Source organism: Vitis vinifera, chromosome 7 (genome assembly GCF_030704535.1).
Source record: "Vitis vinifera cultivar Pinot Noir 40024 chromosome 7, ASM3070453v1".
In the NCBI taxonomy this organism is placed as follows: Eukaryota; Viridiplantae; Streptophyta; class Magnoliopsida; order Vitales; family Vitaceae; genus Vitis; species Vitis vinifera.
Genome location: NC_081811.1, coordinates 22,736,722 through 22,764,671, shown reverse-complemented (window position 1 = coordinate 22,764,671; position 27,950 = coordinate 22,736,722). Strand labels below are relative to the sequence as shown.

The window sequence follows — 27,950 nt, the reverse complement described above, 5'->3', positions numbered from 1 at the left end:
TGGCATTTATTGACTTCTTATTTTATGTTCACATGTTTCGCAACCACCTGCTTCTGCAAAACGTAATGCTTTCTTTGTATTGCTTGATTGTAATCTCCAAGCTTTACCAACAACAAAATATATCATCTTCCGTACAGTTCACATTCATCAGGTCTTACAATAAAGGAAGTATAGCTGAAGTTGACCGCCAAATGTGATTGAATCAAGCTGAATTTCAAAGATTTTATTTTTTCCAAGATGAACAGATGACTTTGCCAATATGAATGGCTTTCCCGTCGTACCATAATATCACCTGCAACAGAGAAAACACAAATTTCTGTATAATAGTTTTTACCTGTAAAGCATGTTTTCCATGACTTTCAAACTAAGACGATGACTTCAAAAATTTTATTAACCATCTTGTTCACCATGGCATCGGAAAGCTTACAAAAATAAATAAAAAATAAAAAGGCTAGAGTAGTAGTTTGATAGCAGTTTTGTTTTTGGAAACATTTTGATTTGAAAAATAAAGACACTGTACGTATTATTATTATTATTTTTTTAATGAATAAAAGTGCTGAAAGAATTTTTGAAATTGTACTAGCAAATCAAGTGTCCAATGTTACCAAACATGACTCCGCTTGACACTAACAACCTCAGTATTTGAATAGTCCGATCTTTAGCTAAATTTTTTAAATATGGCAAAATATACAATATTTATAAGAGAATAGTGAACCTATCATTTTTTATGATCGAAATTCAAGAGGTACTGGAAGTGTGGAACCCAGTAACAAACACCATAAAAGCCAAAAAATAAGGATGTTGAGGTGCTTGGTCAGATGCTGGGCCATAAAAATCCAACAAAACAGACGGTAGATAAACCAGAAAGTTAGGATGCTGTCTTTTGGTCGTTTAGTGTGCAATAAATACAGTTCATGAACCAAATAGTATAAAAGGACATGCTTTCTTAAATGACTCTCTCCGTCCTGTCCAATAATACCCCTCGCAAGAACTTGTAGCATTTTACTTGTAGAATTAAAATGCCCAATATTTCCTCAGATCAGAATAGTATTGCTTCCATTTTCATCTCATGCAAAATCTCTCACACAAGGATACTGGTTCACCAATAAAGGAGTAAAGATTTCACAACTTGATCATAGATGGATAGCAGAAATATACGGAAGAGATTTTCACTAAACAAAACACCAGCAATTCCCTGAATGCAGTTGATGTTTTATTTTCAAATGCAGGCAGAGAATAAGATACAGCACCTTTCTGTAGCCACTGCTTGATAAACAAGGTGATATGCAAAATTTCTATTGGCAGAACTTTTTAAAATACAACCATCAAACTGGAGAGACTGCTCATTTGTGGATCCTGATGGTACGAAGAAACCAAATTATGTCTGTCTGAGCAAGAGAAGCATTATCTGCATCATGAAGAAACTTCAAACAACTTTGCTGCAAATGGATTATGTTCAATAATAAGGTAGTGGGAGTTTCAACTCTGATCCAGCTAACGTTGAATTACAAACCAGAATAAATAGTATATTCTAAAAGTTTTTTCTATTGTCTTTTAAAAAAAAATACAATTGAAACTCAAATGGCTGTCTACTCACCTGAAACTTAATCTGAATCAGAAGATGATTGAGAATGTGGATCCAATGTCATAATCATCTTAGACAGCCTCTCTGCGGTGTCTTCTAATTCATCCTTTGCAAATCCCCAACTTCTAAGTAATTCAGTCCCAGAAGCTCCACGTGCAATACCAAACCTCCGAAGATTTCCCAGTCTATTCTCCAAGAATGGCAAGATAGCACTGGTAGAACGTAGTCTTGCTGCCATAGGGATGGAATGGACATCAAGAGATCCCCTTGAAGGGCGGCCACCCATCACTGGGCTGCCTAAGAGTTCACCATGTTGGCCAACAAGGTTTCCAAAGATTGAAGGGAAAGGCAAGGGAATTGGAAGGGGACAATGAGCCACAGATAGATGAGAGAATAATGGTTTTGTCGTTGCATTTTCATAAGCAGCATGAACTGTATCCTCCACCTCAGAAACTGAGGCCCTATAACCACCTGTAGAACAAAGTAAATTAGAAAAGAGAATGCATTGAGTTCCTTACAACTACAATAAGCTAAATAGTTAGAACTGTCAATAAGCTGGTTAGCCAGACAAACTTCCAGAAAGCTTATAGGCTAGAATAGAACAGACTCATGTCTGAGACCTGATACGAGATTATATTTTCCTTATTAATGTCCCCACAAAACCACCACCCCAACCCTGGCCAAGTATATATAAGTTACAGGTCTATCCCAACTCAACATCTACCAACTTTGGGCCAAGGCAGACCTTTTAAAGCCTGTCTAGCTCCTCCACTGTAGTTTTAGTAACTTGCCTTCATATGAAAATTATCTTAAAAAGAGCCAAAGGGAAGAGTCAACTGCAAGCCATAAGCCTAAGTGAGTACACTCTAAATGCACATCCATAAAATTTTCCCATTCTGTTTGGCTTCTTCTAATGACTCAAACTGGAGATAATCATTGCAGTAACTATAGGCAAAGCCTAATCTGAATCTAGCTTGGGAAAGAAAATCTAAAAAGCTGTATCCAAGTTCAAGACAGAAGGCAGCATTCAAGAAAATAGTTTAGTGAAGATAAACTGAATCATGGCCACCTAAAAAATTACATTAGTGAACCCTATAGCACATTGAAGCCCATAGTTCCAAAACACCCTATGCAGCTCAGCTTTGACCGGTTAGGCCACCTTGATATCCAGAGCATTATGTTTCTTTTGTATACAATGAAATTTGTTTAGACCTAAGGCCAGTAAAACAGTAACTGTTTTTTGAGGAGCATGATCAACATAGTCCAGCAGAAGAATGCAGACTAGGATGCAGAAAAAAATGAGAAGAAAAGAAATGTGCAGATTCAATATGACACCTGACCCAAAGGCTCCATGAATAGTCAAAGATTCCACTTCCTGGAGGTCTTCCACATCCTCTGCTATCTCTGGTGTAAATGGATGCAAACTCCCTAGCAAAGACTGTTCAACCTGTTTCCCTGAAATTAAAATCTCCAACAATTTACCAAATGCTTATAACTAAGCGTGTGGAGCAAATGGCCATTCAGATATATACCAGTTAAAGAAGGTGCCGGCATCGCAGCATCCAAAGTAGCTACAATATTCTGCCTAGCCTGGCCTGCTAACATTTGTATGAGCCCATAGACATCCACAGCACCAGAAACATAGCATGAATCTGTAGCAGGCCCAAGTGTTTCCATTCGAAAGGGGAGGCTGATAGAGTGAAGGGCAGCAGCATAAACTGCGCTACAGTGGTAAGGCTTTTCATCCTCTAGGCATAGATATGAAGAGACTTTACCTATATTATATAAATAGAATATCAGTCAAAAGAAAGACCCAAATAAGGCAAATTATGTACAGAACTATAACTAACCACACTGAGTAAACCACTGTTATAACAAGAGTATGCAAACCTAGTCGATTAAATTCAAATATTCTTCAGAAGAAAGATGCCATCGAACCAATAACTAGTTTGAGAGACAAGAATCACATTTATGATAAAAAAAAATTCATGCTCAGCACAGTGAAGTAACATAAAAGTATTTGATACTGCATTACAGGAGAAGAAGACCAGGGAATGATCTGAACTGAATTTTCCACAAAGAAAGTAATGCTTACTTCTACCCAGTAAGGGTAAGCCAATTGGTACAATTAATTTACAAAAGGATGATAATCTTGAGAATGAAATTGCATCATGAAGATCACAGGCCATTGTCTGCCTACGACTTCTGCGATTCATGTAGGATTCAGGGCCCCGGACTGTATACAGCAATATCGGGGTGTTTGTATATTCGTCTGCAATATTCTCCAGGAAATCAGCCGCAACACTGGAAAAACCTCCAGAATCATCAACAACAAATTGAATGCCCTGTCAAAAATCTGGAGCTTCAGTAATGAAAAATGGCCATATGCATCAAATTAAAATTCATTTTGAGGGTTTAGCATCAAAGAAAGAGATGGCTGAAAAAAAGGCTCATTGGTGTATTTAGAAACTTTATAGAGAATAATTGGCCTATTTGTGCAACTGCAACCATCAATCTACAAAAGGCTTTTAAAAGCTTGTAAAACTAGAAAGCTCACCAACCAAAGGAAAAAGGGAAAGAAAAAAATGGCATTCCTAAGATTAAGATATCTGAACATATATTTAATATAAGATAAGATCAGAGTGAACTTTGAATAGAGAAGATCACAAAACATCCTTTTTAGTACAAAGCTCTTGCATATCATACCTAGCAACAGGAAAAAAAAAAATTTATATACAACATTTCATGATCTATAGCTTCCACTTTTCTCTGATTTCCTTAAGAGTCCATGTAAAATTAGGGGCATATTTATGGTGAATCAGAAGGTGAGAGATAGGGACAAGTCAACAAGAATGAAAAGTTGAAGGTTTGGGTTCTGAGGTTTGCAGAGGACATCTACAGTAGCAATGCAGATGATTGTACAGTGTTGGGATGGTTGTGGAAGAGGGGTGAATATGAATTTTGAAGTGGAAGTTATCTGAAGATCAAGCTTCTAGTATTGCTGGCTTAGATGGTGGTATTGCAATACCTCCAGTATTTTGGTTTGGATTTGAGTATTAGTTTACAATACCTTGGCTTGGATTTTGAGAAGTGTTGGCCCATAAATTATAATTTCTCAATTTCTTTCCTTTAGAGCATTGGTAAGATGGATGACAGAGAGTGATATTGAGGCATGGAATTTGAGGTAGAACCATTGGAAGCTCTTTTCAACATTTGTTCAATGTGAGATTCAATTGAGGTGCGGTTTAATCAAATGCTCTCTTGGAAGAGAGAATATTTTTCTAATGGTGGAAGACTTGCTTTTATTACAAGCACTCTATCCAACTTGCCCATCTATTTAATGTCTCTTTTTGTGATTCTCAGAGTAGTATGCTCAAGGCTGGAAACAAAACCCCAAAGAATTGGGACCAAAAGCAGTTAGTGATGACCACTGAAAAAGTTTCTTCGGCTTAAGTTAGATCAACATTAACTTTTCTTTTATAAGGTTAACTCTAACTGACAGGAACATCCTTTCAGCCCCACCTATTTCTTTTGTACCTTCAATTCAAATATCAGAGGAAGCCGTAGTAGACCCAGGTCAAGCCAAGCTCTAATATCACTTTCTAATTCTCATGCCCAAACCCCAACCCATGACTCAGCCATGAACTAAAATCCATTACAAAACCAAGTACAGAGCACTTCTTCCTCAAAGTCCATCTATGAAATGAAAAAAATTGAGGATCACTTTTCTTTTTATGTTTCTTCTTTGGAGAGGAAGCACTACTTGGTTGATTAGGATACTATTTGTTTGAATAAAGAGAATGAAGGATATGGGTCAAGAAAGCTTCCATTGTTAAATAAGGCCCTTTTAGGGCAGTACTTATGGAGATTAGCCAAAAAGAGGGAGTGCCTATAGAGGCAGATAATTCTAAAGAATTTTGAGGAGTCGGATGAGGGTTGGTACTTGAGAAAGGGTAGGGAGAGCCATGGAGTGATTGTCAGAAACAAAATTGGATATTTATCAAGTGAAATGACCAATCCTGAGGGCATCAGGTCTAATTAGTGAACTGGCCTCAGAGTTTTGGTTGGACTATTTGGGGTGCTAGCTTGCCTTTGAAAGACTCTTTCCCTGCTTTATTTAGATTTGCTTCTCAAACAGATGGTAGTTCTGGTGGGTAGAGTTGTTTTCTAGGAGTTCCCATGGTTGAGAGTTGCAAATGGTTGAGGCTTTCATACAGATTATTCCGTCAGTGAGGGTTACTGGGCATTCCCCATATGGTGTGGACCATGTTCATGGTGCAAGCAATGGGAGTTTCCTAATTAGGTCTTATTACAAGATGAGAGGTTCTTTGAAATTTCCCTTAAAAAAAATGGTGTTTGAAGGTTTCCTTGAAGGCCATTTTCATTATTTGAGAAGCAATATGGGAGAAAACTCTGACAATGGATCAGTTGATACATAGGATCACTCCTTGGTGAATTAGTGCTCCTCATATTAAGGCGATGACAAAAGAACAAATTACCGGCTTATCCGTGGTGAGAAAGCTCAGATTTTGTAGTGTTTGTTGTTTTCTCTTTTTGAGATTGCCTGGGTAATGCCTTAGTCACTTAAAGAGTTGTCATTGCATTGGCATGGTGAATTTGCAGGAAAGACATAGTTTAAAGTTTAGAGGATAGGATGCTTTGCTTGTTTTGATACATTTGGAATGGGAGATAGGAGAACTTTTGAAGACTTTGAAAGTGTGGATCAATAATTGGAAAATTCCTTTTTGACTTTGTTATTTGGTTGGTCTATGTGTTGGGTTTTGAGAACCTTTCCTTGATGGATTTTGTTGATCATATGGAGAGGGGCTAGGTATGGTCTAGATTTTCATGTGTCTTTTCATTTTTGTCATTTCACCCTTTGTGTACGTCTTGTGTATGTGACCCACCTTTTTTATAAGGATTATTTATAAATAAGAGGAAGGATATAAGTCTTCTAACAGTTTCCTTAACAGAATCATACCAAACGTCAAGAGATTTTACCAATAAAAAGGATACCTGAATATGGTCACACTCTTCCACAAAAAATCGAAGCCTCTCATTCATTTCTTCTCCTCGCAGACCTTCAGAGAACACATCCATTCCAATTCCATAGTTGTTGAAGTCTTGAGCATCCATCCACAATCCATTTAATTCATATAAACTTTGGGGATGGTAATGAACTTTTGAGAAATCCGTCCAAAATTGAACACCATTTTCTAGACTTTCAACTATATCCTTATCCTGAATTTCACTCTCACAATCATTCTTCCCACTGTTGATACCATCCATTGGAGCCAAATTCTCTTGCTCTTCCTCATACAAGCTTTGCAAGAACAAGTTCTTCTTATGAGGTTCAGATAAATGAGTGGAAACATTTCCAGGCCTGCACATTGTTCTGGAAACATGATTCATTCATTTATGATAGATCCACAAAATAGAACAGAAGGACTATATATAAAATAAAAACACAGATCAATTAGTGCTCTCAAAGCTTAGAATAGCAGCTATGCATAGCTTGATAGTTCTTTAGGTTCAAAAATTGAAAGATCAGACTGAATGCCACTTATTAACCTTCATAACTTCTTCTCTAACCTAAAAAATTGTTAGGGATTGCATTAATTGGTTTAATAATCACAAATTAAAGTTGAGCAAAGGCAATTTTCATGAAACACTGAAGAAATTTAACTAATTTTGGCTTTAAAATCCAAGAACACTCATTAATGAACAATCTAAAACAGCATTCTAGATCTCTTAAATACACATCTTCATGGGGTACAGGAGACAATAATCTCAGTGTGGTAACATCTTTTCTTTCTTTCTTTTTCTTCTTTTTTTTTAATCCACAAATTTTGTTTATGCATATTTTAAATTTAAAAGAAAGTCCACAGATATTGTGTGGTGAGTGGAGACTAAGATTGGAATCCACCATTACCTATCAAAAAAAAAAATTGGAATTCACCATTAGATGTATAATATAATTTTAAAAAATAGCATAATTCAGCCCCAATATTTCTTATAAAATATGAATAGCAGCTATGCATAGCCTGTTTAACATGTCTTTTTCTTTCCAGGAAATCTTTTCAAAAAATAATTCTGCCCCCATTTTAATAAATTTTTCTCTTCTCTCTTTTTATTTATTTATTTATTTAGTGGGGAAACTTTTCATAGATTGAAAAATTACGTTCCATCTATGTTGCACATTCCACTAGGGGGTTTTCCACTCTTGCAAGTTGTTGAATATAATGAATTTATAGTGTACAATCTTTCCTTTTTTTAATATAGGTCACATGTATGGTAGTTAGGACTCCTAGCCTTGTATATATATATTTTCTCAATTGTAAGTAGACACTACATGAATGAGAATCAAGGTTTTCTTCTCTCTCTCTCTTAACATGGTATCAGAGCCAAGGGAGAAAACCTAATTCTTTCCAGTTTCCCCGTATCATCAATTCCGGGAAACCTTCCTGTGACCGTGTTTCATTCTGGTCACCTTCCCTAGACCCCAAAGCTTTCCGGTAGGTCGAATCGTTGTCAGAAAACATTCACTGCAGGTGACTTTTCCGGTGAACTTTTCCGGCGACGTCTTTTTGGGACACCGCAAGGAGCGCCTGGAGGAGATCTCTAATTTTTCCCAAAGCACCAAAGCCAGAAAACCACCCACGCGCCGGCCACGCGCGTTTTTCCTGCCGGCGACTGCATCTCACGCGCCGGCGCGTGAGGGCACGTGAGCCACTTTCCGGCGACGCGCTTCCTCCTCCAGCCTCGCCTAATGCCGACTAGCCACCCTTCATACCTATTTCTGCCATCCGAGCCCTGCATGTGCCTCTTTTGGGGTTCTTTTGCCTCCGCCGGCCCTCCGAACAGTTTTTTCCGGCGTCTTCCGGCTATTTTTTCTCAACCCTAATCCCTACACGTGCCTTGGGAAGTGTTCTTCTACCTTTCCGGTGGTGCCACGGTTGTTTTTTTCTTTTCTATTTGGTCTCTCACATGGGCGATTCTTCGGTTTTTCCTTCTTCAGCCGCATCTGAAGTCATATTAGGGCTCTCTTCGATCCAAATATACTTCATTCTCCAGATAAGTGGATATGGCTACTAAAACTTCCATTTTTTCCTCTGTCATATCTGGATCTCCTATGATTACTTCGGAGAAATTGGTTGGCAATGAAAATTATCTTTCTTGGTCTGCCTCTATTGAACTTTGGTTTATGGGACAAGGATATGAGGATCACTTGGTTACACAGGAGGCAGATATCCCTGAAGTTGAGCGCGTACAGTGGAGAAAGATAGATGCCCAATCATGTAGTGTATTATGGCAATCAGTTGATCCCAAGATCCTTCTTCATCTTCGGGCCTACAAAACTTGTTTTAAATTTTGGACTCAGGCCAAAGGATTATACACAAATGATATACAGCGTCTTTATAAGGTGGCTTCTGCTATTGTCCATATCAGCTAACAGGACTTGGATCTATCTACTTATATTGGCCAGATTGCCTCTCTTAAGGAGGAGTTCTTGACCGTGATGCCTCTTACTCCTGATGTTGGGGCTCAACAAACACAGCTTGATAAATTCTTCATGGTCCTTACTCTCATTGGCCTCCGTCCGGATCTTGAGCCTATCCGCGATCAAATTCTTGGTAGTTCATCAGTTCCGTCCTTGGATGATGTGTTTGCTCGCCTCCTTCGTATCTCGTTCACTCAAACTTTGCCATCTGATAGCATTTCAGATTCTTCTGTGTTAGTTTCTCACACTACCTCTCGAGGAGTACGCAGTGGTAACCGAGGTAGAGGCCAACGTCCTCATTGCACCTATTGCAATAAACTTGGTCACACTCGTGATCGTTGCTATCAGTTACATGGACGGCCTCTTCGCACTGCCCATGTGGCCCAATCCTCTGATTCTCAGCTGCCTCAGCCTCCGAGCTCCTCCGCATCTTAGGCTTCTATTGCCTCTGTTGCCCAGCCTGGTAATGCTTCTGTCTGCCTTACCCACACATCTTCTTTTGGACCCTGGATTCTAGATTCTGGAGCTTCTGATCACATATCTGGTAATAAGGATTTTTTCTCCTCTATTACTACTACCTCTGCTTTACCTACTATTACCTTAGCTAATGGTTCTCAAATTGTAACTAAAGGTATTGGTTTGACCCTTCCTCTGCCTTCTCTACCTCTCACTTCTGTCCTTTATACTCCTAAATGTCCTTTTAATCTTATTTCCATCAGCAAAATCACTCGTACTCTTAATTACTCTATTACCTTTTCTGATAAATTTGTGACCTTGCAGGACCGGAGTACGGGGAAGACGATTGGCATAGGACGTGAGTCTCAAGGCCTCTATCACCTCACCTCGGATTCATCTCCTGCAGTTTGCATTTCCACTGATGCTCCTCTCTTCATTCATAGTCGTTTGGGCCACCCTAGTCTCTCCAAGTTCCAGAAGATGATCCCTCGTTTTTCCACTTTGTCGTTGCTTTCGTGTGAGTCATGTTAGCTTGGGAAACATACTCGTGTCTCGTTCCCAAAGCGTTTGAATAATCGAGCAAAGTCTCCTTTTGAGTTTGTCCACACTGATGTTTGGGATCCTTGTCGGACTGCGTCTACTTTAGGATTTCAGTATTTTGTCACTTTCATTGATAACTATTCTTGATGTACTTGGTTATTTTTAATGAAAAATCGAGCTGAGTTATTCTCTATTTTCCAGAAATTTCATGTTGAAATCCAGACCCAGTTCAATATTTCTATTCGTGTGTTACGCAGTAATAATGCCAGGGAATATTTTTCAGCCCCATTTACTTCATTTATGTCTCATCATGGGATTCTTCATCAGTCTTCTTGTGCTCATACTCCTCAACAAAATGGGGTAGCTGAACGCAAGAATCGACATCTTGTTAAGACAGCTCGTACTATCCTCCTCCATAATAATGTTCCTTTTCGTTTTTGGGGGGGACGCTATTCTTACTGCTTGTTATTTGATTAATCGTATGCCCTCCTCTGTTTTACATGATCAGATTCCTCATTTCCTTCTCTTCCCTAACCAACCACTTTATTTCCTTCCTTCTCGTGTCTTTGGTTGTACTTGCTTTGTTCATATTCTCACTCCTGGACAGGACAAGCTTCCCGCCAAAGCCATGAAGTGCCTCTTCTTAGGATATTCCAGACTTCAGAAGGGTTATCGTTGTTATTCCCTTGAGACTCATCGATACTTTATCTCCGTTGATGTCACTTTCTTTGAGGACTCACCATTCTTTTCCACCACTTCTGAGTTTCTTCCTGTTTCTGAAGTCTTGCCCCTTCCCATTGTCTCCCCATCTGATGTTGTGCCTCCTCGACTACTTCAGGTTTATCATCGTCGCCCTCGTGTCGCTGCTCCTCTCCCTTTTGCTGAGGCACCTGCTGACTCACTTCCTATCCCTTCGGCTTCTCCTGCCCCGGCTCTGCCTTCTCCTGATGATTTACCCATTGCTATTCGGAAAGGTACTCGCTCTACTCGTAATCCTCATCCTATTTACAATTTTTTAAGTTATCATCGATTATCTTCACCCTATTCTGCTTTTGTTTCTGCTATATCCTCTGTTTCTCTTCCAAAGAGCACCCATGAAGCTCTTTCCCATCCAGGCTGGCGACAGGCAATGGTGGATGAAATGGTTGCTCTGCACTCTAATAGCACTTGGAATCTTGTTGTTTTACCCTCTAGTAAATCTACAGTTGGCTGTCGTTGGGTCTATGCAGTTAAGGTTGGTCTTGATGGTCAGGTTGATCGCCTTAAAGCCTGCTTAGTTGCTAAAAGCTATACTCAGGTTTATGGTTCTAATTATGGCGACACATTCTCCCCTGTTGCCAAGATTGCTTCTGTCCACTTGCTTCTCTCCATGGCTGCTATGTGTTCTTGGTCTCTTTATCAGTTGGATATTAAAAATGTCTTCCTTCATGGTGATCTTGCCGAGGAAGTTTATATGGAGCAACCTCCTGGTTTTGTTGCTCAGGGGGAGTCTAGTTTAGTGTGCAGGTTACGTCGTTCTCTATATGGCTTGAAACAATCTCCTCGAGCATGGTTTGGCCGTTTTAGTTCTGTTATTCAAGAGTTTGGCATGCTTTGCAGTACAATAGACCATTCAATTTTCTATCATCATAACTCCTTGGGGCAGTGCATTTATCTGGTTGTTTATGTGGACGACATCGTCATTACAGGCAGTGATCAGGATGGTATTTAGAAACTAAAACAACATCTTTTTACCCACTTTCAGACCAAAGACTTGGGGAAACTTAAGTATTTCTTGGGAATTGAGATAGCTCAATCCAGTTCCGGTGTGGTCCTTTCCCAAAGGAAGTATGCTTTAGACATCCTGGAAGAAACTAGTATGTTAGACTGTAAACCGATAAACACACCTATGGATCCGAATGTCAAACTTGTACCAGGACAGGGGGAGCCTTTAGGAGACCCTGGGAGATATCGACAGCTCGTAGGTAAATTGAACTATCTCACCATTACTCGTCCAGACATTTCTTTTCCTGTGAGTGTTGTTAGTCAATTCCTATAGTCACCATGTGATAGCCATTGGGATGCCGTAATCCGCATTCTTCGACATATCAAAAGTACACCAGGCCAAGGTGTGTTGTACGAGAACAGAGGTCATACTCGTATTGTTGGTTACACAGATGCAGATTGGGCTGGCTCACCCACAGATAGATGTTCCACTTCAAGGTACTGTGTTTTTATTAGAGGTAATCTAATATCTTGGTAGAGTAAAAAACAAGATGTAGTGGTCAGATCTAGTGCTGAAGCTGAGTATCGAGCTATGGCTTTGACAACATGTGAACTCATATGGTTGAGACATCTTCTTCGAGAGTTGAGATTTGGAAAGGATGAACAGATGAAACTCATCTGTGATAACCAAGCCGCATTACATATTGCATCCAATCCAGTCTTTCATGAAAGGACCAAACATATTGAAGTTGACTGTCACTTCATTAGAGAGAAGATCGCATCAGGATGTGTTGCTACAAGTTTTGTTAATTCAAATGATCAACTAGCAGACATCTTCACTAAATCTCTCAGAGGTCCTAGGATTAAATACATTTGTAACAAGATTGGTGCATATGACGTATATGCTCCAGCTTGAGGGGGAGTGTTGAATATAATGAATTTATAGTGTACAATCTTTCCTTTTTTTAATATAGGTCACATGTATGGTAGTTAGGACTCCTAGCCTTGTATATATATAATTTCTCAATTGTAAGTAGACACTACATGAATGAGAATCAAGGTTTTCTTCTCTCTCTCTCTCTTAACACAAGTAATGGCTTTCACGCTTGAACTAAAGATAATAATTTTTTATTTGTCTAAGGTACCTTCTTTCACTTTCAGAAAACTTTAAGATTTGTCTTTCACACACAAAGGATGGGTTAAACATGTTAAACACATCAAGGACCTAAAAATTAAGAAGATAAAACAATTTGGTTTGATTTCCTTTGAAAAACAGAAAGAATTGAATTTTTCATAACTCTAGAATTTTTAGAATTATTCAAGTTGCACTTCAAGCTTACTGCCTAGATCAATTATTATTATTATTATTTTTATAAGTAAGATAAGTATTGTATTACGGGAAGACGCTAAAATAGCGACTCAAAATGTACAGTAAAGAGAAGTAAAAACTCACCCCCTTGCAAGAGAACTCCCTAGATCAATTATAATGTTCCCAATCATATTCTAGAGTAATAAAATCATGTCCATTGTTCTTAAATTTCATAAATCTCTATTAAGTTTTAAGAATGCAATAATTCAATGAGTATTTTAGACTTTTGAGGGATATTACTCAATATCTCATAACTTAAAAAGATGCTCCCCTTAAATACAAGGTCCTAAAATCTAGAAGGAATCCAATCTTACTCTAGAAAATGATGTCCTAAAGATTTCCTAAAGTCCTCAAACCTAAGAGCATCTATGGGCTTTGTAAAGATATTTGCCAACTAACTCTCAATAGGAATATATTCTAAGGATATTACCTTTTGCTCAACTAAATCGCTAAGAAAGTGAAGGTGAATTTCAATGTGTTTTGTTTTGAAATGAAGCACAGAATTTTTAGACATATCTATGGCACTCAAATCATCACAAAGAATGCTCATGGTTCCTTGCTCAAAGCCATAATCATTGAGCATTCCACAAATGTTGCATATGACTCCTCCATGCAGCTATGCATTCAGCCTCTACCCTGGATAGGGAATTGAGCCATACTCGATAGTCCCACTTGCATAACAAATTATTCTTCTTACTGCAGTAAGATGAGATTCTTTAGGACAACTCCGGTAACATGCACAAGCCCCAACGCTAAAGAATATATTAGGCCAGTTGTCAGGTACAATAGGCTTCCTGTTATAATTCTATAAAGCTTTTGCTTAATATCTTTACCAAATGCGTCCTTACAAAACTTTGTACTCGTGTTCATAGGTGTCCTAAAGTGCTTACCTGAAGTGAGTCCAAACTTCTTAACTAACTCACTAGCATACTTAAACTAGGAAAGAAATATACCATTACTAACTCGTCTAACTTGTAATCTTAGGAAGAAAGTTAACTCACCTACCATGCTCATTTCAAACTCTATTTTCATCTCCTTAGTACCTAAGCACTATACTATGTACACAAATTTTGGGCAACTATAAACTTGTCCTCTAATCTTATAATAAATAAGGTCCTATCGAATCCCTCCCCACCAACCCCCCCACCCCCCCGACCCCTCCCTTCCCCTCTTAAATCTTTGCTTTAACAAGCAATAAGTTTCTCATACCAAGTGAGGAGCTTGTTTCAATCCATAGAAAGCCTTGTTCAATCCATACACATAATCATGATAGTTAGGATCTTCAATTCCCTTGAATTGCTCAACATGTCCCTCTTCTTCCAACATGCCATTAAGAAAAGGCACTCTTGACATCCATTTGGTATAGTTTAAATTTCAATAAGCATGCTATGGCTAAAAAAGAAGCCTAATAGACTCAAGCCTAGCAATTGCGGCAACAGTCTCTCCATAATCAATACCCTTAATTTAAGTGTATCCTCATGCTACCAATCCAGCCTTGTTTCTTACAATTGTCCCATTTTCATCACACTTATTTTTAAAAACCACTTAGTCTTTATAACATTTGCTCTCTCAAGCCTAGGAACTAAGTACCACACATCATCCCTAATAAATTGATTTAATTCCTCATGAAGTGCAATAACCCAAGATTCATCTCCAAATGCTTCCTTCCAATTGCTTTGTCATATTGTTTTCATATTTATTGATTCCATATTTGCTATGCCATATCTCATTAGATATTGTTGTGATATTTCTATCATATTTATTTATCTTTTTGCCACTTTCTCAAGTTTCTTAAGTGTGTGCATGTGACTGGTGGTGGGGGTTTTTCATGAATAAGAAGTGGTTTAGACTAAGCTTTTCATTTTTGGGGTTTAGTGAGGTTTTCATGAGACTTGGGGGGCCCTCATTGTAATTTTTATTTATTTATTTATTTATTTATTTATTGATAGGAAAAGGAAGGTATCTATAAATTAGTAAGTACACATGACGTATGCAAAGAGCACCTAAAGCAAGCCCTCAAAAGAACGAGCACAAAAAACACCCTGACACTCAACAAGATTCTACCCACTCTGCAAAATCAAACAAAGGCATTGAGCCTTCACTTGAGTACATGCTAACCTAAGAAGAAAGATTACAAAGAAATGAGAGTTTTAACAATTGGTCATTCTATTCCTTCTCTTCAAAAGCTTTTTTATTACGTTCCTCCAAATTGTCCAAAAAATGCAAAGAGGAGCAATGTTCCACAACTTTTTCTTCCCTACAAAAGAGCTTTGCCAACTTAAGAGCAAAACTTTCACCAAAGAAGGGATCACTCAATCTATCCTAAATAAGGAAAACAATAGGCACCATAGAATCTTTGCTTTAGAGCAATGAAGAACTAAATGATCAATAGACTTCCCCTACTCCTTGCATAGATAGCATCCATTCCCCAATGGTCACCATTTCTTTTGGAGGTTATCTAAAGCTAGAACTCTTTCCCAACTATCTTCTCTTACAAAAAAGCTCACTTTGGACGAGACCCACGAATTCCAGATAATGTTCGTTAGAAGGAGGACCACCCTCCCCACTTCTAGAACCGCATAAAAAGATTTGATTGAAAATAATACCCTTTTTAGCGTCTTTCCAAACCACCTTGTTGCTATCATCTCTCCTAACCGATTTCTTGCTCAGCATGGAGAAAAAAGTCTCAACAACATCCAACTTTCAATCATTAAAGTGCCCAATGAAGCACAAGATCCAATAACCCACTCCTCTTATGTCATCCCACAAATCTACCACCTAGGCCTCCTTTAACAAAGCTAAAGCATATAAAGAAGGAAACAACCTACACAAGGGCTCTTCCCCATACCATCAGTTTGTCCAAAACTTAAACCTTTTGCCATTACCCACTTCAAAGGAGGTTCGACTAAAAAAGAGATCTCATCCTTTCTTGATGGCTTTTCAAATACCAACCTCATAACTACCCCTAACTTCACAAGGGTGCCAACCCTCTCCTTCCTTCCCATACCTCCCCTCTATAATTTGCTTCCAAAAAACATTCCCATAAAAAACATATCTCCAACTCCACTTACCAAGAAGGGCATGATTTAGGAGAGAAAGACTTCTAACTCCCAACCCCCCATTTCTTTTGTACGTGTTGACAATCGACCAACTAACTAAATGGGGCTTTTTCTTTAAAGTCCTACCTCCCCAAAGAAAGTCCATTTGAATCTTCTCTAATCTCAATCTAACCTTTCTAAGGATGACTAACAAAGACATACAATAAATTGGAAAACTCGATAAAGTACTTCTAATCAATGAAAGTCTCCCTCCTTGTAAAATATACTATCTTTTTCATAATGACAATCTTTTGCAAAACTTCTCTTCCACATAGCCCCATACTGTTTTATATCTACAGGGGGCTCCTAAAGGCAATCCTACGTGAGTAGAAGAAATTTTCCCCACCTTGCAACCCAATTCCAAAGCCAATAATATATCTACATCTATAATCCCTCCAATTGGAATCAATTCACTGTTATCCAAGTTAATTTCGAACCCTGATAAAGCCTTAAACCACATGAGCAGCCAACTTAGATGAATCATTTGATCTTGGGAATCCTCACAAAAGACCTAGGTGTCGCCTACAAACAAGAAATGGACACCTCCACCCCCTCTCCCCCTTCTAAAACCTAACAAGGAGTCATTTGTAATCTTTATGTTTTGTCACAAAATTGCCAGAAAAGGAAATTGTTATTGTATAATTTTAGGTTGCAATTTTGTTTCATTTCTTATGGGTGTGGGTGCATTTATCTCAATGGGTCTTAGAGTTTATGAAAACTTTAGTCTTCATTAGAATTAAGTTCAATAAGGTTCACAATTGCAAAATTCAACGTAGATATGCCTCAATAACATGATAAACATTACGGAATGGCAATTAAGTGAATTGAAATGAAAATAGCATGGATAAGGGGCTTAAAACTTAGCAAAATTGGGAGAGGGTTGTCTTGAAAGTTCAAACACCTAAGGTGGGTGTTCAAACGCTCAATGCTCCTTTTGACTTCGGGCTTATGGGAGGAACTTGGGGCAATCAGAGGATTGTGGGAGGAGCCGTGGTGTTTAGGAGGAGATTTCAACATAATGTTGTACCAAGATGAAAGAAATAGAACTGGGAGAACTTCCTCAGCTATGAGGAGGTTTGCCCAGATCATTGACGATTTAGGGCTCGTTGATATTCCTTTGCAAGGGGGTTCCTTCACTTGGAGTGGGGGGCTCAACAACCAATCGCGGGCTAGACTGGACAGATTTCTAGCAACCCCTTGCTGGTTAGATCAATATAGTAGGGTTCTCCAAAGAAGGCTGCCTAGTCCAACATCGGATCATTTCCCGATTCTGTTAGAGGGTGGAGGGGTAAGGAGAGGTCCGTCTCCTTTCAAGTTTGAAAATATGTGGCTCAAAGCTGAAGGGTTCCAAGAGCTGATAAAGGGGTGGTGGCAAGGGATAGTGGTTAGTGGCAGGCCAAGTTACAGATTGGCGACTAAGCTGAAGGGGTTGAAACAAAATTTAAAAACATGGAATAAGGAGGTTTTTGGAAGATTGGAGAAAAACAAAGCCGAAGCCCTTCAGCAAGTGGAGTGCTGGGATTCAGTGGAAGAAGTGAGGAGTTTAACAAAGGTGGAGCTAAACCAAAAGAAGGAAGCTAAGGAGAGTTATGCAAAGTGGGTGTCAATGGAAGAAGTGCACTGGAGGCAACTGTCTAGGGAATTATGGCTAAGGGAAGGGGATAGGAACACGGGGTTCTTCCACCGCATGGCCAATGCCCACAGGAGAGTCAATGCCATGACCAAAATTAAGATAAATGGGGTGAGATTCACAGAGGATCAAGATATGAGGGAAGGAATAGCAAATGCGTATCAGCAGCTCCTCTCGGAAAACTCGGACTGGAAGGCGGATATAGGGGGCCTTCTTTTGAACCAGATCAGTCCCGCAGAAGCGGAAGGCATTGAGGTTCCGTTCTCTGAGACTGAAATCTACACAGCCTTAATGGGAATGAATGGGGACAAAGCCCCGGGCCCGGACGGATTCACAGTGGCCTTTTGGCAAAATAATTGGGAGATTGTCAAGGAGGACATGCTGGGGTTATTCAAGGAGTTCCATGATCAGAACTCTTTCATTAAGAGTCTGAATCATACATTTTTGGTGCTGATTCCAAAGAAAGGGGGGGTGGAGGACTTAGGTGATTACAGGCCAATCAGCTTGCTTGGGGGCCTTTATAAACTATTGGCTAAGGTGCTGGCCAATAGGCTCAAGAAAGTTATAGGCAAGGTCATATCTCCTGACCAGAATGCGTTCATCAAAGGGAGACAGATTCTTGATGGCTCCCTAATCGCAAATGAGGTGATAGATGCTTGGCAAAAGAGGGGAGAGAAAGGTATAGTTTGTAAATTGGACATTGAGAAGGCGTATGATAGCATCAATTGGCATTTCTTGCTAAAGGTCATGCAAAAGATGGGTTTTGGGTCAAAATGGATAGGATGGATGTGGAATTGCATCTCCACTGTCAAATACTCAGTGCTGGTGAACGGGGTCCCAGCTGGTTTTTTCTCAAGCACAAAAGGGTTAAGGCAAGGGGACCCCCTTTCCCCCTACTTATTTATCATGGGCATGGAAGTACTAAGTGTGCTCATCACTAGGGCTGCTGAAGGGGGTTTCATCCAGGGCTGCAAAATTTGGAGAGGTAGAGAGCAGGCTGTTAAAATTACTCACCTTCTTTTCGCGGACGACACAATTGTTTTTTGTGAAGCCAAGAAAGAGGCTCTTCTGTATTTGGGCTGGGTCCTTTTTTGGTTTGAAGCAGCCTCTGGGTTAAAGATTAATTTGGACAAAAGCATGGTAATTCCGGTAGGGGAGGTGGATGGGGTGCTGGATATGGCAGTTGAAATTGGGTGCAGGGTGGGGCAGCTCCCTACTGTTTACTTGGGACTGCCCCTTGGGGCACCAAATAGGGTTGTATCGGTTTGGGATGGGGTGGAGGAGAGAATGAGGAGAAGGCTCGCCCTTTGGAAACGTCAATATCTATCCAAAGGTGGGAGAATTACTCTTATAAAGAGAACGCTAGCCAGCATCCCCTTATACCAAATGTCGGTTTTCCGTATGCCTAAATCAGTGGCAAGAAGGATCGAAAAGCTCCAAAGAGATTTTTTGTGGGGCCGAGCCAATGGGGGGAGTAAGATTCATCTGGTTAAATGGGAGGCGGTGTGCACGGATAAAGAAAAGGGAGGGTTGGGGCTAAGGAAAATTACTCTATTGAACAAAGCTCTCCTTGGCAAATGGATTTGGAGATTTGCGTGTGCTAAGGAGGAGCTTTGGAAAAAAGTGCTTGAGGCTAAGTACGAGAAAGAGGAGCTTGGGTGGAGGACAAGGAAGGCAAATGGGGCGTTCGGTGTTGGAGTGTGGAAGGAGATTCTGAAGGAATCCACTTGGTGCTGGGAAAATATGGGGTTTAAGGTGGGTAAAGGTAATAGAATAAGGTTTTGGACTGACCTTTGGTGCGGTAACATTGTGCTGTCCCAAGGCTTCCCAAATCTTTTCTCCATGGCTGCCCATAGGAATGTCACAGTGGAGGAATGTTAGGATCAAAATACGGGTCAAGGAGGGTGGAACTTAGGGCTGTTAAGGGACTTGAATGATTGGGAGGTGGGTTTGGTGGGCAATCTCCTAGCTGTGTTGAGGGATTATAGTGTTAATGTGGAAGACGATTCGGTTTTTTGGAAGAAGGGTGGGGACGGGCTGTTTAAAGTCAAGTATGCGTATAATGTGTTGGTAAATTCTCAAGGGCTGGATTTCCCTCATAGCAATGTTTGGGTGGGCAAAGTCCCAACCAAAATTGCCTTTTTTGCTTGGGAAGCTACTTGGGGGAAGGTCCTCACTTTGGATAGGCTGCAGAGAAGAGGGTGGCATTTACCTAATAGGTGTTTTTTGTGTGGGTGCGAAGAGGAAACGATCAATCACATATTAATTCATTGTACAATGGCAAAAGGGTTATGGAACATCATTCTTGCGTTGTGTGGTGTACAGTGGGTTTTTCCAAATTCTGTAAAGGAGGTCCTTAGTAGTTGGAAAGGTTCTTTTGTGGGGAGGAAAAGAAAAGAAGTGTGGAAGTCCATCCCGTTATTCATTTTCAGAACTATATGGAAGGAGAGGAATAGGCTAACTTTTAAAGGGGGGGTGTTGGCTTATCAGAAATTAAAAACGTCGCTTGTATACATTATTTGGGGTTGGGCTAAAGTGTACATTGATATGGAGTCGAAATCCCTAATAGGTTTCTTGGAGTGGTTAGCCTCCAATTAGGGTTGGTTCGTGTTGTTTTTTGTTTGAGGGTTGGTAGCTTTGTATACTTCCTGTATGCCGTGAGGCTATTTTCCGTTTTATATATATCATTTGCTTATCAAAAAATCGTATCTTTCTCAAAACAAACTCTATTTTTGGTATTTTAAAAGGATGGAAACTCTCTTAAATTGTCACTAGGAATATAAATAGACTTATTTTATATAAAAAGAGAGCCTCCTGATAACCTAAGCCATACTAGAGTGTTAAGCCTCCATCTCCTTCAGAATATTCATTCAGTTTGCACCAGTACTGTGGAAACTTCAACAAGGGGGGTCAAGGGATCCACTAAGGAACATAAAAGGGGTGTTGCATTGAAGGTGTGGAAGATACATACAGGAGCTGTTGATCTAAGACCCTTGAGGAAGATGCATTTGTTCAAGTAAATATATGTATTATTTTCTTATAATTGGTGAAGTTGTTAAAGGTCAGGAAACCTGTGGTTTTTCTTATTGCCTAGTTCTGCAAAGTGGTTTTTCCACATTAATCCGGTATCTTTTTGTCTATTGATTCAATTTCATGCACTGGATTTATGATCTTTGATTGATTAATCGAGGTAAAAAATAAAGTTTATAAAGTTTGAACTAGGGATTAATCAAGGAATACTTATTCACCAAAACACCACCCCCTCTCTCTAGGTAGTTTCATACATATAAGGGCTTCAAAATTTTCTTTCAAACTATACAACAATTGACTGAAGAATAATAATTTTGCTCCTTCAAGTCATGCTTCCCTAGAAATCCAACTGCACTTAATCTTCTCTCTACACAGACTAATGCATTTGCAACATACATAGTCTGAGTATCACATGTACATAATCAAGTCAAACAGCCAAACTTATTCACACCACACTCTAATAGGTGATAATGATTAAACTAATTATTGCTGATAATCATGCAATATTGTCAAATTATCCATTCATAATCACATGACAAACTAATTATCAATGACCTACATTGCATAGCACCACTGTGTGTTGCAATAAACAGAATCTTCAAGCTCATTACAGCAAAGGACTAAAAGTCTTACCATGTGACGACATGTGACGGTACAGGTGGATTGTGATCGTACAATGTACCATGTGAACTCATAGATCCAAGGGATCCTGCAATGTCAAAGACTTCAATGAATAAAATTATGAAAGAATATATCATCCGCCTCTAGGAGACTTGATATGCAATGAAAGGGAGCAGTAACAATGAACAAGGCTTTTGATTGACTCTTCAAACAAATTCTACATTGCAAGATAGAAAAACACAGTTTTAAAAATTCCAAGGACCTAATTATGCTATGGAATAAATGCATCAGCCACCACAACACCAGTAGAAAAATAACTGAAAGTTTTTCAGTTAATATACAGTTTTCAAACTTACCTAAGAGCTACATAATTCATATTTCAGAATATCATCATTATTGGCTTCTTCTACAGGATGGTTTACCATGTGAGATACTACATTTATAGATGTCTCAAAGCCCATAAAATCTTAGTGTCTATGAAATCATATCTTTGTTGGCATTAGCATTAATGCCCTTTTTTTCATTTATTTATTTATTTATTTTTGGATTTTTTTATTGATCAATTTCCATAAATGCCATTTTCTCTTTTAAGTGAACCATTTTTCAGTCACTTTGCTTTGTTATTTCGTGTATTGATAATCTATCTTTATTTGGATGAAGTTAGCTAGTTAGGGATAAATGTTAAATCAAGTTTTCCTTACTCTCAAGCAAATATAAATTGCATTAATAGATTAAAAAAAATGCACCATAAGCATGATACTTGAGCTTAGTCTTATCTTACCTCCCAAAGGAATGAGGTTAGTTCCAGTGAAGAAAGTGAACAGGGGAAATTTCGGGATTCAAGCTAACATAGGCCTTACCATGAATAGGCAAAGAAAATAACTTAAATATGATGCAGTTGTTGGAAATAAGCATGAACATCGGGAACAACTAACCAGAACCAAACAAGCCTACAGAGAATTTACATCTAAATTTTCTGGCATCTAACTAACAATATGTATATTAAAAGGGGCATCATTGAAAAGGGCATAGTGTCTAAACACTAAATTGAGTTACAAACTTACAATAACCCTCCTGCACTGCAATCTCAAAACTTATCATGCAACAAGGGTTGAAGAATGCATAGATCAATTAATTAAAGAGGCTGCATCAATTGAAAAGATGCAATAAAATCCTCCTGCAATCTAAAAAATTATCATACAACATGAGTTGAAGAAAGCATAGATTATTTAACCAAAGAAGCTGCCTCAACTAAAAAGATGCAATAATAGTAAAAATGGACTCTGTTCCAACGATAGAAAGAAACCCTTTTTTTAATTAGAAACAGCCATTTTATTACATTGAAAACGGTAGAAAGAAACTAATGTGAATGACTAACCAATATTAAAAGATAAGCATACCTTGAAAATTAACTGAAACCAAGCGAGGGGTATATGTGGCAATGCCCTGCATATGCTTAAGATATAAGCACAGTATCTCCTCATATAAAAGTTGCAAAGAGAAGTGACTAAAGCAAATCATTATCATTAAAATTGCTAGAAACTAGATTGATGGAACAGTATACTCTTACAGAAAACTAGTTATCCAGCTTCAAGAAAATAAATGAATAAAAATAATAATAATAATAAAATAAAATAAAATAAAACTTGAAGGAACCAAATATGCAAAACTACCAGTAAGGATAAAAAAAAATATAAGTTTGTCCAATACATTCACATATTGATTAAAAATTCCAAAATCCCATGCCTTTATACATTTTAATTAAATACACATAATCCTGGGATAAAAAAATAAGCTACGCCTTGAATATGATTATCATTCACAAGTTCATGAGTGATGCAACTGGTAATAATTTCATTTTTCTGAATAATTTAAATAGGTCATAGTTTAGTTGAAATCAACACAGAAAGTGTTGATGGTAGCTTTTTTTTTCAGGGTTTGGGGTTAGCCACAAGGATAGTGAGCTACCAAGGCATGAGAAAAAAAAAAGAGGGGGAGGAGTAAATTGGCAGTGTTCCTAAAAGACAGAGCACTAAGGTCTCAAGGAGAATCTTGGGGAGAACTTTGATCAAGTGCTCTTAGAGGAGAGAAAAGGTCCTTCCAAATGAACCATTGGACCCTTTATAAAGGGCCTAAGGTTGCACCTTATTGATTGAATAAGCCCAACCAAAAGGTTTGAGCCTACCATAAAGGCAAGCCTATTAGGCCTGTTGACGAAGGGGACATAGCCCTGCATGCTGCAACCTCTAAAGCAGTTCATTTCTAGCTGCTTCCATATAAGCAAAAATAACCTCAAGGCTCTGTTTGGATCACAAAAGTAGTAGAAGGGGAAAAAGTAGGAAATAATCCAAATTCCCTTGTTTGGTTTGCTGCAGAAAATCTTAAGGAAAATCAGGTATAGTGAAAATTAATTAGAAATTTATACATTTTCAAAATCGTTATTTTTTATATAAGAGAGAAAAGAAACGAAATAAATTTGGAGAAGCACATGAGAAAAATTAGTTAACTTCAAAATCTATTTTTTTAATTTTCCTTCACCTTTTCTTGCCTTCCATTTTTCTTTTCTATTTTCTTTCCCTCCTTTCCATCAAACTTTTTCAAGATCCAAATGGAACCTAAGAGCCTATTTGGTAACTGTTTTCAAAAACAATTTTGAAAAATAGTTTTTCAGAACAATTTTTGAAAATTGTTCTCTAATTTTTGTAGAACAAAAGTCTGTTTAAAAACCTAAAATGTTTTTAACCTATTTTTAAATATGGTTTAAAAATAATTTTTATATATGTTTAAAAATAATTTTTATATTTAGTGTTTTATTTTTAATCATTCTACATGTTTGTATAATTATTTCTTATACCAACTCTCATAAAACAAGTGAAAACAACAAAAAACAATTGAAAGATGTTTTTTGAAAAGACTTTAATTTCTATTCTTAAGTACTAAAAACAGAAAACGGTTTCTTGTTGTCAAACGTATTTTCTATATTTTTTGTTCTAGAGAACAAAAAACCGTTCTCCAAAAACATTCTCAAATAGGCCCTAAGAATCATCGGGCGTTCCTCAACAAACAAGGTTCAATGCCTTAAATCTGCAATCCCATTTTTAATTATTATACCATAGGAAAAGAAAAAAAACAACCCCAGATTTGCTCATAAAAACAGATTAAAATACCTCATCCCCTAAAAAAAAATCAATTGAAATTACATGAATAAGATCAAAACTCAAGAATTTTTCTTATTTTGTAAGAGTTCAAGTAAAATAGTTCCACCTGTAGTGTTTCACCAGTACGGTAGAGCACATCCATATCTAAATGTTGATTCTTGAAAATTGGATCACCATTGGGATCCCCAGCCAACCCAAGCAACTCATCCTTCAACATTAAGCACATGAAGTCACTACATTATTTAAAAAAGGAAGCACCACAATTTATTTTTCACAGTGATATCATGCTAAGAAAGACATTACCAAAGCATGCTAACCAAAATGGCTCTTGAATTAATATCATCAATTTTAAAATGACTTTTCATAAGACAAGTCACAAGTTTAGCGACAAGTGAAGCAACAAGCAGCACTTATCAATTGAATTACCTAAGGGACTAATTCCACTTTAAGATCCACTATGTTTATGCAAGCATTGGTCTTTAGTACCTTCCAAGAATTTCTGATATCAACTTTTGAACTCCCAAATGTTAATCCACATCCAAGGAGACAACATTAGTTACCTAATATTAATTTTTTTATAGACAAAGGCAGATTGAATTAATAAATGCCTAAAAACAGGAGGCGCACCCTATGTATACAATTACCTAATATTAATAATTGAACATGCATACGATAAGATACTTTAGGGCCTGTTTGGTAATTGTTTTTTAAAATAGTTTTGAAAAACAGTTTTTGAAAACAGTTTTATGATGTTTTGTATGAAAAAAGTTTGTTTGGAAACCTAAAATGTTTTTAACTTATTTTTAATATTTTTAAATACGTTTTAAAAATAATTTTTATATCTATTGTTTTATTTTTAATCATTCTACATGTTTGCATAATTACTTTTTAAAACAATCCTTAGAAAACAAGTGAAAAAAATAGAAAATAACTAAAAAATGTTCTTTAAAAACAGCATGTTCTCTATTCTTAAGAACAAAGAACAAAAAATGGTTTTTGATTATTAAACATGTTTCCTTGGTTTTTTGTTCTAGATAACAGAAAACTACTCTCGAAAACAGTTCCCAAACAGACCCTTAACAACTTGAAAAACTAGATTTTAGAGAAATATGAGAAATTTCTTAATCTATGAGAAGACCATTCAATAACTACCTTCAACGGGAAAAACTATGACATTTTTAATTTCACCAAAATTTCATACATTATTCAAATTTCCTCCATTTATAAAGACTAACCAATTTTTTGACGAGTAAGAAAATTGCTTTGTCCAGGATAACAACCACTTGACATAAATGCAAAATTCAGCATTTGATTTACAACTTGCAAATATCAAGTTTGAAAGCAAGCATGAATAAAGCACCAAGTTTTGTAAATGTATTCTCTCTATAAGATGGAGCAGTTATGCCTAGTAAATACAAAAGTAACGACAGTTCTTGCAGGAGCTCTATATCAACATCAACAAATGTGTTTTATGTGTGTAAAAAGTGAAAAAGAAAAAAAAAAGAAAAGGCAACATTAGAAAGTGACCGAACAGAGTACTACCATCCGAAAATATTTTAAAGATGAGCATATGTTGATTAACCATAATGGACTGGTATGAAAAAAAAAAGAAAAAAGAAAAAGAAAAACCAAGTAAACAAAAAAAGAGGCATAATCATGTCTGATTAACTCTACCTGAAAGTTCCAGAAATGAGAGCCAATGAAATTAGCAAAACCTCCAACTTGAATAGTCACAATTTCCCTCATACTTCGTCTCAAAAGGGGACTTCCTTAACCAATGTAACTTAAGAAAATTTATTCTGACAAAAAGATTTAACTGGAAAATAAATAAAAAATAAAATAAATATTATGGAAATTGAGGGAACAATGCAAACCAATTCAAGTATGACAACAGTAATACCATCACCTGATCTAAACATCTAAGTCAGTAATCCACGTGTTCAACTTCTTGATTTGATAGCATTCGCAGTTGTTCTTCACCTGTACTGCATCACATGAATGTTCAAATATTTTACCATATAAAGTTAGTGAATAGCCTATCAAAAAGAAAGAAAAGAAAGAGAAAAAAAAAAGCATTTTTTTTTTTCCATTTTTCACTTGTGATTTCCTGGTGTCTTTCTCTTTGTTACTTCGGGACCTTTTTTCTTCCATAAAATTCAAAGAATGTTCAGTAAGAAGAAAACAGTTTTGATGCCATTGCAGCTGAGGTACAAATGGCAAACCAACAACACTGTCTCGATTCTTTTAATAGAAAATAACAGCAGAAACTTATCAGTTGGCTTCAAAATCTGACAACAAGGAATGCACTCCACTTGTCTGCTAAAATGTTTGTTACAGATTAAGGAGAACCAACAGCAATGCTAGTAGGAATGAAAAGCATTTAATGTGTAGTTAACTTGGATAAGCATGAATTTCAATCAGATGGTGAGTAAACCAACAACATGCCTAGATTCATCCACCAAAAACCATCTCTACTGAAGATTGAAAATTAAAGAGAAACAAAATATTAACCTGTGTTTTAGGGTTCGTTCTTAAAGTTCACCCAGAAATGAGCTTGGTGCGCTATGAGGAGAGGGAGGGAGGGAGGAGGGAAAGAGGGAATATGGTTCAAACTGATGGGAAGTCCAGGGCTCTAGAGAGAGGTGGAAAACCCTTGCTTTGGAAGGTGGAAGATTCTAGTGTTTACTAACACAGTGTCGGTCTACAATGACCTCTTACCTAGAAGGGAGAAAGCTTAGAATTAAACCAAATAAACTCAAAGCCCAACCCAATCTATAACTTGCACTGTTGTTCAATCTAAAATTCAAAGCCTAACCCAATCTAAAGCTTAGAATTAAACCAAATAAACTCAAAGACTAGGTCATGAATCGGTTAAACTGGGATGACCCGGCCGAAATTCCGAGTTGACTCGGATAAATCGTCTTAGTTACCAAAAATTCCGTAATGAAACCCAAAAATCAAAATTTTCCTTCCAAAACAAACCAAATACCAAACATCAACCAAAACTACGAAATCTCAGAGAAATCAGTGATTCTCGTCAAAAAGAAAAGTTTTTTCACGACCCATGATTAAGGACCCGTAACGAAGAAGACGACCTCTGATGAAATCTCCGAGGAGGTTGAGGACATTTCGTCACTAACCTCACAACGGATGGACTGCAGCGCCTTCGTGTCAGCGGTGTCACTGCGATGACTGGTGAGAAACATCAGATCCCTCGTTCTCCATTCATCCTGGGTCTCATCCCTCTCTACGTCTCCA

At 37.7% G+C, this 27,950-nt stretch overlaps 1 protein-coding gene across 9 annotated transcripts; it reads right to left on the bottom strand.

Annotated features, from left to right (window-relative positions):
• Nucleotides 1-835: 835 nt before the first annotated feature.
• On the bottom strand, nucleotides 836-27,950 carry LOC100252804 (uncharacterized). 9 transcript variants are annotated; one of them, XM_010654345.3, is made up of 12 exons: nucleotides 27,833-27,950; nucleotides 26,599-26,677; nucleotides 26,367-26,508; nucleotides 24,799-24,900; nucleotides 22,935-22,980; nucleotides 21,547-21,622; nucleotides 6,602-6,968; nucleotides 3,681-3,930; nucleotides 3,118-3,360; nucleotides 2,921-3,040; nucleotides 1,598-2,056; nucleotides 836-1,439 (listed from the first exon to the last, which is right to left on the bottom strand). In XM_010654345.3, the coding sequence occupies exons 3-11, from the start codon at nucleotides 26,436-26,438 to the stop codon at nucleotides 1,605-1,607; spliced, it is 1,728 nt and encodes a 575-aa protein (XP_010652647.2). In that variant the 5' UTR covers nucleotides 26,439-26,508; nucleotides 26,599-26,677; nucleotides 27,833-27,950; the 3' UTR covers nucleotides 836-1,439; nucleotides 1,598-1,604. The 9 variants fall into 9 exon arrangements, with proteins under 9 accessions (XP_010652647.2, XP_019076800.2, XP_010652651.2 ...); XM_019221255.2 differs by having other exon boundaries at nucleotides 26,367-26,491; XM_010654349.3 differs by having other exon boundaries at nucleotides 26,599-26,672; nucleotides 27,833-27,916.